This window comes from Myxocyprinus asiaticus, chromosome 19 (assembly GCF_019703515.2).
Source record: "Myxocyprinus asiaticus isolate MX2 ecotype Aquarium Trade chromosome 19, UBuf_Myxa_2, whole genome shotgun sequence".
NCBI classification, from domain to species: Eukaryota; Metazoa; Chordata; class Actinopteri; order Cypriniformes; family Catostomidae; genus Myxocyprinus; species Myxocyprinus asiaticus.
This window is the reverse complement of record NC_059362.1, coordinates 26,220,758-26,234,461: the sequence shown is the minus strand read 5'-3', so window position 1 is coordinate 26,234,461 and position 13,704 is coordinate 26,220,758. Positions and strand designations below refer to the sequence as shown.

General features: G+C 39.7%; 1 protein-coding gene across 2 annotated transcripts in view; it reads left to right on the top strand.

The window, feature by feature from the left end:
* LOC127410337 (estrogen receptor-like) overlaps nucleotides 1-13,704 on the top strand; it is a 32,741-nt gene that overhangs the window by 6,603 nt on the left and 12,434 nt on the right. The window contains exons 2-6 of one of the 2 annotated variants that reach the window (XM_051645539.1): nucleotides 2,159-2,367; nucleotides 7,482-7,598; nucleotides 9,095-9,427; nucleotides 11,144-11,282; nucleotides 12,665-12,798. In XM_051645539.1, coding sequence (XP_051501499.1) covers nucleotides 2,159-2,367; nucleotides 7,482-7,598; nucleotides 9,095-9,427; nucleotides 11,144-11,282; nucleotides 12,665-12,798 — 932 coding nt within the window. The remainder of the gene's footprint in view (nucleotides 1-2,158; nucleotides 2,368-7,481; nucleotides 7,599-9,094; nucleotides 9,428-11,143; nucleotides 11,283-12,664; nucleotides 12,799-13,704) is intronic. The other variant, XM_051645540.1, reaches the window with a different exon arrangement.

Sequence of the window (13,704 nt, the reverse complement as noted above, 5' to 3'; positions counted from 1 at the left end):
TGCACTCACTTCCATCAAGAGGGTAGAAGACCTGCAAGCGTTCTCTATCAGCGAAACGTGCCTGGAGTTCAGTCCGGGCTACTCTCATGTGATCTTGAGACCCTGACCGGGCTATGTGCCCAAGGTTCCCACGACCCCTTTAGGGACCAGGCGGTGAACCTGCGAGCACTGCCCCAGGAGGAGGCAGACCCAGCCCTGTCGTAGCTGTGTCCGGTGCACGCTTTACACATCTATTTGGATCGCACGCAGAGCTTTAGGATCTCTGAGCAGCTCTTTGTCTGCTTTGGTGCACAGCGGAAAGGAAGCGCTGTCTCCAAGCAGAGGATCTCCCACTGGCTCATTGACGCCATAGCTATGGCATATCACGCCCAGGACATGCCGCCCCCGGTAGGGCTACGAGCCCATTCTACCAGGGTGTAGCGGCCTCCTGGGCCCTGGCCAGGGGTGCCTCTCTAACAGACATTTGCAGAGCAGCGAGCTGGGCAACACCCAACACCTTTGCAAGGTTCTTCAACCTCCGGGTGGAACCGGTTTCGTCCCAGGTAGTGGCACGCAATACAAGCGGATAAGCCCGGGATAGCTGGCCGGGTGTATCGCTTGCACATAGTGCCTTTCACCTCCTCTGAGCTGAAGATGTGCGCCATTAATTCCCAGTAGTGTTCACAAACTATGTTCCCTGGTTGACTTCCTCCGAGCCCTGTGGCAGTCGAGTTTTCGGAGAGACTCGCTGCTGGCCCAGTACAGGTGCTAACTAAGAGCCCTATTCTGGGGTAGGTGCTCCACATGTGGCGGTTCCCTGTAAGGTAACCCCATTCGATGTATATCTTCCACTAATTTGTTTCCCTGTTGGCAAACTGTGTCTTCCTTGGGCAGAGCCCCCTCTGCCACAGTCTCCATGTTTGTAGTAACTCCTCCCCCGTTGGGTAGGATCTACCATGAGACTTCTCCACATGATTGGCAAGACCATGTGACGTATTTTCCACGTAAATATCCCCCCCTCTCTCTGGGCGAGGTGTGTTCTCCGCGGTGTCCTCCCCTTGGTCGGCCCAGTCGGATAATCCCCTTTTTTTTTAGGGAGTTAAAAAAAAGAATCTTTTGGGTAGCCGACTTGTCCCCAAAGGGCTGTTCGACACTCATAACTATGTCGGGGGAGGTTACGTGTCAGCCTGGTACGCTGGCTACGAGGCACATAGTTGTCTGCCCATCACACACCGCCAGTTCATGTAACACAGTTCAGCCAGTTGCGCATTTTGTATAGGGACCCCTAGTGTCACTACATCGACACAACGTTGAGTGAGTGACAGATAGGGAACGTCATGGTTACTTGCGTAACCTCCGTTCCCTGATGGAGGGAATGAGACGTTGTGTCCCTCCTGCCACAACGCTGAACTACCCGCTGAAATGGCCGGACCTTGTCTCGGCTCCCCAGCATAAAACCTGAATGAGTGGTTGCATACCAGCTCCTTTATACCCGTATGTCCGGGGGAGTGGCATGTAAATACCACTCGCCAATTTTCATTGGCCTTTTATCAAAGACCAGAGGTGTCTCGGGCTCCCAAGAGTGACCCCTAGTGTCACTACAATCGACACAATGCCTCGTTCCCTCCATCAGGGAATGGAGGTTACGCAAGTAACCATGACGTTAATAAAGATTAATAAATGCTGTACAAAATATATCATTCATTGTTAAAGGGTATAAGATCACCCAAAAATTCTCTCATCATTTATCCTAATGCCAGAAAAAAAAAAAAATGTTTTAGAAGAATATTTCAGCACTGTAGGTCCATACAATGCAAGTGAATGGTGATCAGAACTCCAAAAAGAAGATAAAGGCCAAATAAAGCAATCCATCAGACTCCAGTGGTTTAATCAATGTCTTCTGAAATGATCCAGTTGGTTTTGGGTGAAAACAGACCAAAATATAACTCCTTTTTTACTGTACATCTTGACAGAAGTCTACTTGGCGATCATGATCAGGTGTTACAGACTTTATTTTAGGATGTGTGTAAATGTTTTAACATACTGGTGAAAGTATAAAGAAGAATTGAATCACCCTGATATTATACTTACTGTATGGTAATTCATCATCCCCTGACTACTACAAGAAAAATGTCACTGTGTTAACTCATCTGAACTTGTAACCTCATCCTGTCTGTAGGTCCAGTGTGGTATCTTCTCAGCAGGCAGGTGCTGGCTTGTGTGAGGAGCTGTGCAGTGCTACAGACACCGGATCAAGAGCCGCAGGAGGGTTTGATATAGCAAAGGAGACTCGTTTCTGTGCAGTGTGCAGTGACTATGCCTCTGGCTACCATTATGGAGTCTGGTCCTGTGAGGGATGCAAAGCTTTCTTCAAGAGAAGCATTCAAGGTAACCAGGTTGTTGAGAAACAACCAAGAAACAAGAGAATGAGATTTATTATGTTGTAGCCTTCAAACTTCCATCATTATATCTTGTTCTCCTTATGAGCCCAGTTTTTTTTGTGTGTGTTTTGTGTTTATTTTGTAACTCTAAGCATGCATTCATGTTGTTTTGAATTCATGAACAAAGTACATGAGATTTTAAAAACACTCTTGCTAAGATAAGTAGGTTTTAAAATATAGGCCAACTTCTTTTCTTGATTATATCCCATTATTTGGCCTAAACAAGCACATAACAAAAGCCATTAATATTTTAAAATAATCCAAACAAATTTGTCCCTGAAAAGAGAATAATTTGGCACATGCATATGTAGTTTACTTAGTCACCCCAAGGTATATGTCCAGAAAATGTGCTGACGGACATGAAAGAGTAGAAAAACAATTATATTTTTCCTGTTCTTTTTTAAATAATAATTTTCAAGCCAAGCCATTGGGCTTTCAAAGTCACAGATATTAACTTGAATTGCATGAATGTGTGCAGAGCATGTAATCATCCTTGCATGTTCTGTACTGTTCTCCCTTCTAAAACTAATAGAAAAGGTGGAAATAAAAGTCTCACACATAGTGGGTCTGACAAAAGTCCTCCTGACTGTCACAATGGCAGCATGCGGATATCTCTGGCCGCACCTCATTTGCAGTTCTGTATTACATTGGAAACGGGTGCAGAGCTTTGAGGATTTTGGGAGATGACAGGCTTGATGTTTTGAGCCTGACCCTGACACAGAAGCTCCTGATGAGATGAGCTCTTTCGCCAGGTAACTGTTGCTGACTTTAACTGCAATTCTAGAGAGGAGAGCAGGAAACTGGGGAAAATTACTGTAAGTGTGTGCTTGCCAAATGGGTTTCAGGGAGGAGAATTACAGTAAAAATAAGAGAGGGCAGAATGACTGAATGCCAAGAAGAAGGAAAAGACAGACTAAGAGAACAAAGAAAGAATCTCAATAATACCTTATCAAATCTTTTTACAGAAAATGGAATATAAATATGCTTCTTAATTGGTAACAAATCTGTAAGTTACCTTAATCAATATGATTAAATTTTTTTTTTTTATTAGATTTAACAAGACAATACACATAATTTAACTGTAAAATACTGAATAATGTTATTTTTGTTAGTCACCTTCCACCTTTATACTGAAAAGCAGTAAAAGGATGTTTCTAGAAGTCCCTGTTTGATGCATCACATTTGATTCTATGTTATTTAAATAGTTGGTTGTAAGCTATGTTACATTTTATTTAGTTAATGTTTAATGCATTATTTTGCTGTCATTTGTATTACTCTGATGGCGTTTTGTCTTTGTAACACTGTGCACTGTCTATACACACTCACTGAGCACTTTATTAGGAACACCTGTACACCTACTTATTTATGCGATTATCTAATCAGCCAATCATGTGGCAGTAAGGCAATGCATAAAATCACGCAGATATGGGTCAGGAGCTTCAGTTAATGTTCACATCAACCATTAGAATGGGGAAAAAATGTGATCTCAGTGATTTGGACTGTGGCATGATTGTTGGTGTCAGATGGGCTGGTTTGAGTATTTTTTAAATTAATAAAAAATCTAAATTCTCTCATCATTTCCTCACCATAATGCCATTCCAGATGTGTGACTTTCTTTCTTCTGCTGAACACAAACAAACAAAGATTTTTAGAAAAATATTTAAGTTCTGTTGGTCTATACAATCCAAATGAATTGTGACCAAAACCTTGAAGCTCCGAAAAAGCATATAAATGCAGCATAAAATTAATCCATACGACTCCAGTGGTTAAATCCATGTCTTCTGAAGCGATTCAGTCTGTTCATTGTGCATCTTGCCATTGCAGTTTCTAGGCATGATCATGATGTCAAGCTTAATTACACTTCCTAGTGCTTGATGCATACGCAACGCACTAGATGGCGCTATGAAGTGAAATCGAACTTGAAATCATGATCGCCAAGGAGACTTCAGATGTCAAGATTTAAAGTGAAAAGAGAGTTACATTTTGGTGTGTTCTCACCCAAAATCAATTAGAACACTTCAGAAGATATGGTTTAAACCACTGGAGACTTTTGGATTACTTTTACGCTGCCTTTATGTGCTTTTGGAGCTTCAAAAATTTGGTCACCATTCAGTTGCATTGTATGGATCTACAGAGCTGAGATATTCTTCTAAAAATCTTAGTTTGTGTTCTGCAGAAGAAAGAAAGTCATACTCATCTGGGATGGCATGAGTGTGAGTAAATTATGAGAGAATTTTTATTTTTGGGTGAACTATTCTGTTCACAGCAATTATTGTGTAGGATTGCTCTCTCCAGTTCCCAAGTCATTGTTAATTTGCCTGGAATCTGCCACCTTTGCTAGCCACCCAAAATGCAGTACTGTATATTCTGGCAAAGCTTATGGTCCTAAAATGTGTATTCTGCTAGCACATTGTTGACATCCCAATTTTCGCAAGAATGTTTTTGGTTCTCGTACATGGAATATCTTATTACAAACCTTAATTAGGATTATGTGCATGGTTTTATACAAGTGATTGGATATGTGTGTGTGTGTGTGTGTGTGTGTGTGTATGTGACATTTTTGGCAAAGACACAATCATCTCATTTTAAATTTCATTTGGTGCACAGGAACAGCATGTACCTGCTCTCAGCACTTAATCAGAACCAAGGCCACTGATGCATTGCACTGCACTCTTTGTTGCTTGTGACAGAACAGTATTTACATATCATTAACACAGTTTAAATAAGAAAAACAGCTCTAAAAACTGATGTTAGAACAACAGAAAAATCAAGGAAGATTTAATGAGTGTCATGGTTGTGTTAATGTCTTTTATTTTGGAAGTTTAGTTCCTGTTTTATAGTCGTGTGTTCCATGTCATGTTATTTCCTGTTTCCCTGCTGTCATGTGATTCCCTGTTTTATGTCAGGTGGTCTCCTGGTCATGTGATTTCATGTTTCCCTCCATGTTCATGTGTCTTGCTTTCATTGGTTTATTGTCTTGTTACCTTGTTATCAGTTCTGTTTTGTCATTGGTTATCATTGTCATGTTTCTCCCTTGTCTCCTTCTCCTACCGCTTGGTGTCAGAGGCGCGCCACAACAATGGTGCTTCCGATGAGAACGTGGAAGTATGTATAGAGTAAGAAAACACTGCATTTTACGAAGTGGCATTAATGCGCCCTTGAAGGCGCTCGGGTAGGGAACGCAACTCGAAATGTTGAACCGAATGAAATAAGTTAATTATTTCACTAGGGACCCTTTCACAAGACTTTGTTGAAGACTATATTAAACTGTGATGCCATGCTCTCTCGGAGTGCCCACATCATGAGCTCTGTCTTTCCTAGTGAGAAGGGCATAGGGATGATACCTTGTATTGGAAAGCGCCCGCTACGTGATTTAGAGCGAAGAGCGACCAACAAAACAGGGATATCTTACTGAATGGAGTGATGGGACCCCGTACAATGAGCACTGTACATAATGACATGCCTGAATAATGATCTTAATTCCCCGAAGGGGAATGCTTGGGCATGCAACACGGTGAATGACATGCAAGTGAACATTGGCCGAGTTACCCTCATGTGATCACACTGTGAACGCGTGGTTGCCTGCCATTGCTATGAAAGCGAATGCGATGTTGACATGAAATATTGCCTTTTGATATTGACACAGATGTGTTATGATGAACAGACAGCGTAGGCAACAGAAGGCCTAGACCCATGACTAAATCTGAATGTATTTGATGGATATGATAAGAACTTAGCTTATTTCTGATGGAAATCAGTTGCTGCCTGAGCCGATGATTGTGACAGACATGGTGAGGAACACACTCCTTCCGCGCCAGGTCGAGCATTCAGATTGAGGATGCGGTGGCTTGATTGAGGGAGATCTCCTAAGTAAATGAGATACGGATGAAGATCCGGGTTTGCTGATTGTTTACTCCCCATGGGTTTGATGTGGGCAGAAGTTGAGATGAAGAGATGGCGTCATTGGGAAGGGAAGGCAGGTTTCCAGAGATGTTCTGTGCACTGATTCTCCTGTGGCCTGGAGAGGTCAGAACATGTCTATTATGATTCCAAAAGGGCGCGATCCCACAGAAAATCCAGAAATTTGCAGACGTGTGTTGCGGCGAGGACTGCTGATTCTGGATAAAAGGTAAGGAGCAGTGAATAAGTCCGTGTCCATAGCTGGATGTTAGCTAGTGGAGAGCGAAATGGACTCGACGTCAGACAGTGCTATAGAATGATGTTGCCGTGTTAGCACACTGAAACCGCAATGTGATAGATTGTGAGCAGACTTATAAAGCATTGGCCATCATGTGACTGGCTAGGAATTATCTAGCTAATGGTGCGATGATGTACAGCTGCTAGTCTTCCTGCTAGTACTACGCTGCGCTTACATTTCCTGTTTTATAGTCATGTGTTCCATGTCATGTTATTTCCTGTTTCACTGCCATGTCATATGATTCCCTGTTTCATGTCATGTGGTCCCCTGGTCATGTGACTTCATGTTTCCCTCCATGTTCATGTGTCTTGCTTTCATTGGTTTATTGTCTTGTTACCTTGTTATCAGTTCTGTCTTGTCATTGGTTATCATTGTCATGTTTCTCCCTTGTCCATGTATTTAAACCTCATGTTTGCCATTGTCCATTGTCAGGTATCGTGTTCATGCAAAGTTGTTTAGAAGTCAAGTCAAGTCAAGTCAAGTCCATGTTTATGTTTTGTAGTCACGTTTTGTAAATAAACTGCACCTGGGTTTTTCACTTCATCATCATCATCTGCCTGTCATTGCCAGCATCGTTACAATGAGCTTATGCTTGATGATTTAGCAAATATTTAGAAGGTATAATAATGAGTAACAGTTTATTTAACAGTTTCTGTAATATTACTATTAATTACTATTAACAACAATTTGTAAGTACAGGCATCTCTACAAAATAATAAAACCATAAGCACATGTAGATTATTATTATTATGTAAATAAAGTTATTTATTTAAATACTTTGTAACATGAACACTGTAAAATAAAGTGTGACCAAAAAATTATTATCAAAACCAAATTCTACCTCATTTCATTTCTGCCTCTAGGTCACAATGACTATGTTTGTCCAGCGACCAACCAGTGCACTATTGACAGAAACCGCAGGAAGAGCTGCCAAGCATGCAGACTGCGCAAGTGCTATGAAGTAGGCATGATGAAAGGAGGTGTGCACATAAAACATATTCTTTCCTTTTCTCTCCCTTCCACTCTTTTTTTTTTATGTCTCACAAAAACATTAACCATGTAAACACATATGCATCATCTATCACACATAATGTACTTACTTAGTATTTTTGTTGTACATTGCTGTCCAGTGCAAATATCTAAACATCCTTAGAACAACAATTTTAGCAAAATTAAATAAGATTGCATAGGACTTGTTTTTAGAGAATATATTTTGAATTAAGTTTATTTTTCTAACCCTATTGTCAATTTCTTTTTTTCTTTTTCTTTCTTTTTTTTATTTTTATTTTATTTATTTTTTTTTTGTGCTAATTTGCCAGTGGTGTAAGTAAAATAACTTACAGTATATACAAGTAATATAATATTTAATATTATAATATAATGTAATATAAAATAACTTGTATTATATTCTCTGATTACAAGTCTAAATATCTTATGAAATATTACTTATCAAAATGTCTTATTTTAAGGATGTCAAGACTGAGATATATATATATATGAGCCATGTTTTGAGCCTTTGCATGGCAGAGAATGACCTTTCACAGGCACATGTTGTCACTGGAAGTGTAAGAAACAGTTTCAACATACATTTTATGTTGGGAAAGAAGGCCATTTGTGTTGCTTGCAGAGTTTCCAAAGCTAATAGGAATAATAGGGTTCAAAACAGTGTTACTATGAATGCAAACTTTAATACAGTGAAAAAGGCACTCTATTAGCATAACATAAATATATATAAATAAATAAAAATGTCCAGCATTCTTTTGAATGTCCATGTACTAAAATAAAATATTTGATGCCATGAGTGTACCTTCATTTACTATTACTATTATTTTGAATGGCCATGGAAAATGAAGCAATGTGATAAAAATTTTACCTGGTCGAAAAAGTAGTCCGTTAATTTACCTGATGAACTTTCACCTTTTGCTGAACCTTTATGCTTTCCAGAGCTAATGTGTGCTTCTAAAATCACTTGCATCTTTATTAGCAACTGAGTAAGTGAACATAAGTGCAAGCTTTACATGTCATACATTCTGCTTCCCACGAATCTCGATCTGGATGAAAGCATGGGAATTTTTTGTGCAAATCTTCTGTCAATTTGCACTTTCGTTTGGACATATAATAATATTAGTAGCTAGCTAATTAGTTGCATAGAAAAAACTAATGCCATTGTTAGCGTTGCTTTCTTTCTTCTCTCATGCCGTGCACTTAAGTTTAGCTTAACGTTAATTAAGTTACATTTATTCAAAACAAATATTATGTAGTTAGTTTATAGCAGACACCCAGGGTTACTTAATTAATTAATGATTGTTAGCTGTCCTAGTCACATACCTTGGTTCATGCCAGGTCAGTTCGACACTGGACTGTGGCTGGATTGCTTGATCCGGCTGGCTGTGAACTTGAGCAGCTATCCAATCAACACAGAGATAAGCCTCAGTGACCTCATAGCTGGCTACGGCCCTGATCTTGTTCATTTTAGGTGTTCGTAAGGACCGCAGTGGCCGTGTTATCAGGTGTGATAGGAAGAGGAGTAGTAATGAGGATTGTGACAAGATCTGCAGTGAGCAGCTGAGTCGTGCTGGTGTGAAGACAGCTCCCCTACAGGACAAGAAGAGCAGTGATGGTGTGGTCAGCGCTTTATGCATGCCTCCAGAGCAGGTGCTGGTGTTGCTTTTGGGGGCAGAGCCACCAGCTCTCTGCTCACGACAGAAACACAGCGGCCCGTACACAGAGATCGCCATGATGTCCCTGCTCACAAATTTGGCCGACAAAGAACTTGTCCACATGATAGCCTGGGCTAAGAAAGTTCCAGGTATATTAAAAAAGAGAAAAATATGTTATTGTTTTCTTATTCTTCTATTTGGTTCTTACTTTTGATCCTATCTCAATTGCTGCCGTTGTTGTGCCAAAATTTGACTGCCCGCCTGATTCTGCCTCGCTGCTACCTAATTGGTCCTTATCCCTAAAGCCTACCTACACCCACCCATAAACAGAAGGATACTAGGGAGTGAAATTTCAGCCCGACACCGTTCGCCATTTATCTGACAACCGCTTGCTTTTTCCAACGAGACTCTACGGGAGTAATGTGTGTTTGAGTATTTTTAAGCAGTATTTTATAGAAATGATCCAAAAAGTTTTTTAAAAACGTTGTTGCTGGATCACTTGTAATAGTAACACGAGGTAGCTAGAGAGGATATATGTGTTTTTTCTTTCTTTTTTAAAAATCTTTAAAGAAATCTCAAGAAGAGCATGCTATGGATTAAACTGTCTGCCCTTATTTCCAAATGAACATGTATAATATCAGCAAGACTCCTACATTTGCTCCAAAGTAAATTAAAACTAATAACAAAATGCTAATTAATTAATTTATTGATTCAGAGGTCCGAGGTTAGTTATGATGATATCATTAACTATTTTGAGTTGTTTCGACTGCACAAGTTGATCCTGAACACATTTTTACTCAAAATAACTGGTTGTTGTTCTCGGTCTGGATTGCTCCTTTCGGCAGTTTTTACAAGAGCAGAAACAGAAAACAGGCAATTAGAATCATCATGGCACTGCCCAGTGGTTGCTCAGGAAAACTGTGAATAAGCAAATTTAATATCAAGTGACTTACATTTCAGACCAAATTTCCAAGTTAGTTTTTCTCTGCAAATGAAATGTTCCGTTGCCGCTCCACTTTTCCATCTTGCGATACCCCATTCTGAACGATCCTAGAATGAGAGAAATTACTGATGCCTCGACTTTCAAAAACCCGCTCCTCACTCCAGGCAAAATCACACATCCTAAGCTCCGATTCCATTCCACACCGCTCTCATACTCTAGTCTGGAAGTCTGTGAACACAGAAAAGTTAATCAAACAGTGACACATCCCAGTGCTGTTATACTTAATATATGCACTCTTGGAACACCACTTGGCAAATCAAAGGCCCAGAACTAACTGTCGTATAATTAACATTTAAAGTTCAATTGCTTTAATTCTGAGTGCAATATCACAGGAATGGTTTTCAATCTGAAGGAGTCATTTCTAAGAAAAGTATCCCAGTAACAGCCTTGCCAGTTGTTGTAACCGTGGCAGCAGGTTTAGACAGTACAGGCGGCAGTGATTCAAATGACAAGGTCACAGACGCAAAGCTAAAGAGCATAGGGGCGATTACAGTTATTTATGCTGCAGCTCAGTTTGACTTGGCCTCCAACTGAGCTCAGCACACATAGAAAAGACTCATTGGGATTTTTTTGTGAGCCATTACATGTGCTGTTCAGAGGTCCTAATTAACCCTCCTTGAAGTAGTAAATGATTTATTTTAAGAGACACAGCTACCGAGATTTTTTAATTACTGTTTGTGGATGAGAATTTCTGGAAAGATAAATTTCATATTTATGTAATGAGTAGTAATCATCACTCTTCTACAACACAATCTTAGTCATTAGGTTTTTAATTTTAATTAAATAAAATTGTATAAGTTTATAATAAAATCTTTTGAAGTGTCTTTTGACATAAGAAGCATGATGTCATTGTTCTCTCCAGGGTTCCAGGACCTCTCCCTTCATGACCAGGTTCAGCTGCTGGAGAGCTCTTGGCTAGAGGTCTTAATGATCGGGCTGATATGGAGGTCCATTCATTCACCTGGAAAACTAATCTTTGCTCAGGATCTTATTCTTGATAGGTACTGCATGTTCTGTTCCTTCTCTTCAAGGCACAGTTAATATAGACTCATTATAGAATAGATATTTACACTTGTGTGTTTTGCAAAACATTCTGAACTTATTTAGTGAGGATTTAATGGCTGAAATAAAAGTTAACCCTGAATTTATCCTTAATCTAATCCTCTGACTTTCTCATTCACAGAAAGACTTTTTTTTCACTGAGCATGGAAAAGTGTGCAAATCGCGCTTCGATAAGCCTGGAACATGTATTGATTTCTTTTTATTTAATTTAGCCTCACTTGACTGTTAAAGATAATGGAAAATTGGCAACATACTATGATAGAATCTGGTGGGGACACCTGTTATGCTCTAATAAAGCTCTACACCAACAGATCTGCATTATAGTTTTGTCCCATGCAATGTTTAGAAAATTGTACATGGTACTGATGCTGTGAGCTTGCGTGTGATTGTGTACTTTCTGCAATGTCACATTGACCTTATGCATTTCCTCTATGTGTGCATATTTTGTGCATCAATTTGTCAAAGAACATGGAGTTGCATGAATTTTTTTCCCCACACAGAGGAGATTGGCACAGATTGGAAGATTGAATGATTGTAAACCAAAAACTAGAGGATGTGAACTATGAGAGCCCAGTGCTTCTCTTCAGAAGACCATGTTACAAGTAGCATGTAATTAAAGAGGGCCCGATATGGAACAGGGTCTTTAAAGTGCTGCTGAAGAACAACGTCATGTCTGACTAAGGGAAGACGAATCTAATGAAAAAACAGCATCATAAAATTGATGCAGTGGCTTATGAGTTGTACAGCATGGAGGTTTACATTTGGGAGGATGAAGAATAAAGAATGAGTAAAATTTGGAGGAAAGTGATGTAGGATATTAGGAGATATTAGGCAGAATGTTAGCCTCAGTCACCATTCACTTTCACTGCATTTACTTTTGGGTTCCACAGAAGCAAAATAGTCACAGAGGTTTGGAACAATATGAGGGTAAGTAAATGATGACAGAATTTTTCATTTTGGATTAACTATCCCTTTAAGACCAATACTTCACAGAGAGAGTTCAGTTACAGGTGCATTCAGTGCTTTATCCCTAGCTAGTGATTACTCCTCCTCATGCTAATCCAAATCTGTCTATTTGGCCAGGTGCATTTTCATTTTGCTCCAGTCCTGTGGAGCCCCTGTCGGACAGCTTCATGGTGCAGTGCATGCTTCACATCATCACTGCAACATTCTGTATACAATACTACTATGCAAAAAAACAAAACAAAACAAAAAAAACCTTTCCAAGATGAAGTGGTAGGGAAAAAGGGAGGCATGTATGATAGTAACTGGCTCAAGAAATATCCTAAAATTGATAAAGTGCTGGTGTTTCTCTTTACAGGAATGAAGGAGAATGTGTTGAGGGGATGGCTGAGATTTTTGACATGCTTTTGGCAACTGTTGCTCGATTCCGCAGTCTTAAACTCAAGTCGGAGGAATTTGTGTGTCTCAAAGCCATCATACTTCTCAATTCTGGTGAGTCAGAGTGAAAGATAAACTTCAGTCACATCTTTTGATTTAATATGTACAATTTGAGAACTTACCACTTGTATAGGACAATGATAGACTTCAGAGCTTCCAGAGATACAGTGGGGTCCAAAAGTCTGAGACCAATTGTTTGGACCCTCTGTAATTAAATGAATAGTTCACCCAAAAATGAAAATTCTCTCATCATTTACTCACCCTCATGCCATCCCAGATGTGTATGACTTTCTTTCTTCTGCAGAACACAAACAAAGATTTTTAGAAAAATATCTCAGCTCCGTGGGTCCATACAATGCAAGTGAATGGTGACCAGAACTTTGAAGGTTCTAAAAAGCATATAAAGGCAGCATAATAGTAATCCATAAGAGTCCAGTGTTTTCAAAAGTGATATGATAGGTGTGGGTAAGAAACAGATCAATATTTAAGTCCTATTTTACAATAAATTCTCCTCCCTGCCCAGTAGATGGCGACAGGCACAAAGAATGCAAATCGCCAAAAACAAAAAGAAGAATGTGAAGGTTAAATTGAAGATTTATAGTAAAAAAAGGACTTAAATAAGGATCTGTTTCTCACCCACACCTATCATATCACTTCTGAATATATCGATTTAACCACTGGAGTCATACTGATTACTTTTATGAAGCCTTTATGTGCTTTTCGGAGCTTCAAAGTGCTGGTCACCATTCACTTGCATTACATATATAGACCTACAGAGCTGAAATATTCTTCTGAAAATCGTCATTTTTGTTCTGCAGAAGAGAGAAAGTGTCGTGGAGCATGGAAAACTTTTCTTCCCTCTCAGTAAGAAAACTCTCGAAGTCAGGAGTTCCAGGTGTCAAAGGTTAGAGTTTATTGAGCAGACAAACAAACCCAAGATGTCAGCTGAGATCTGACTCT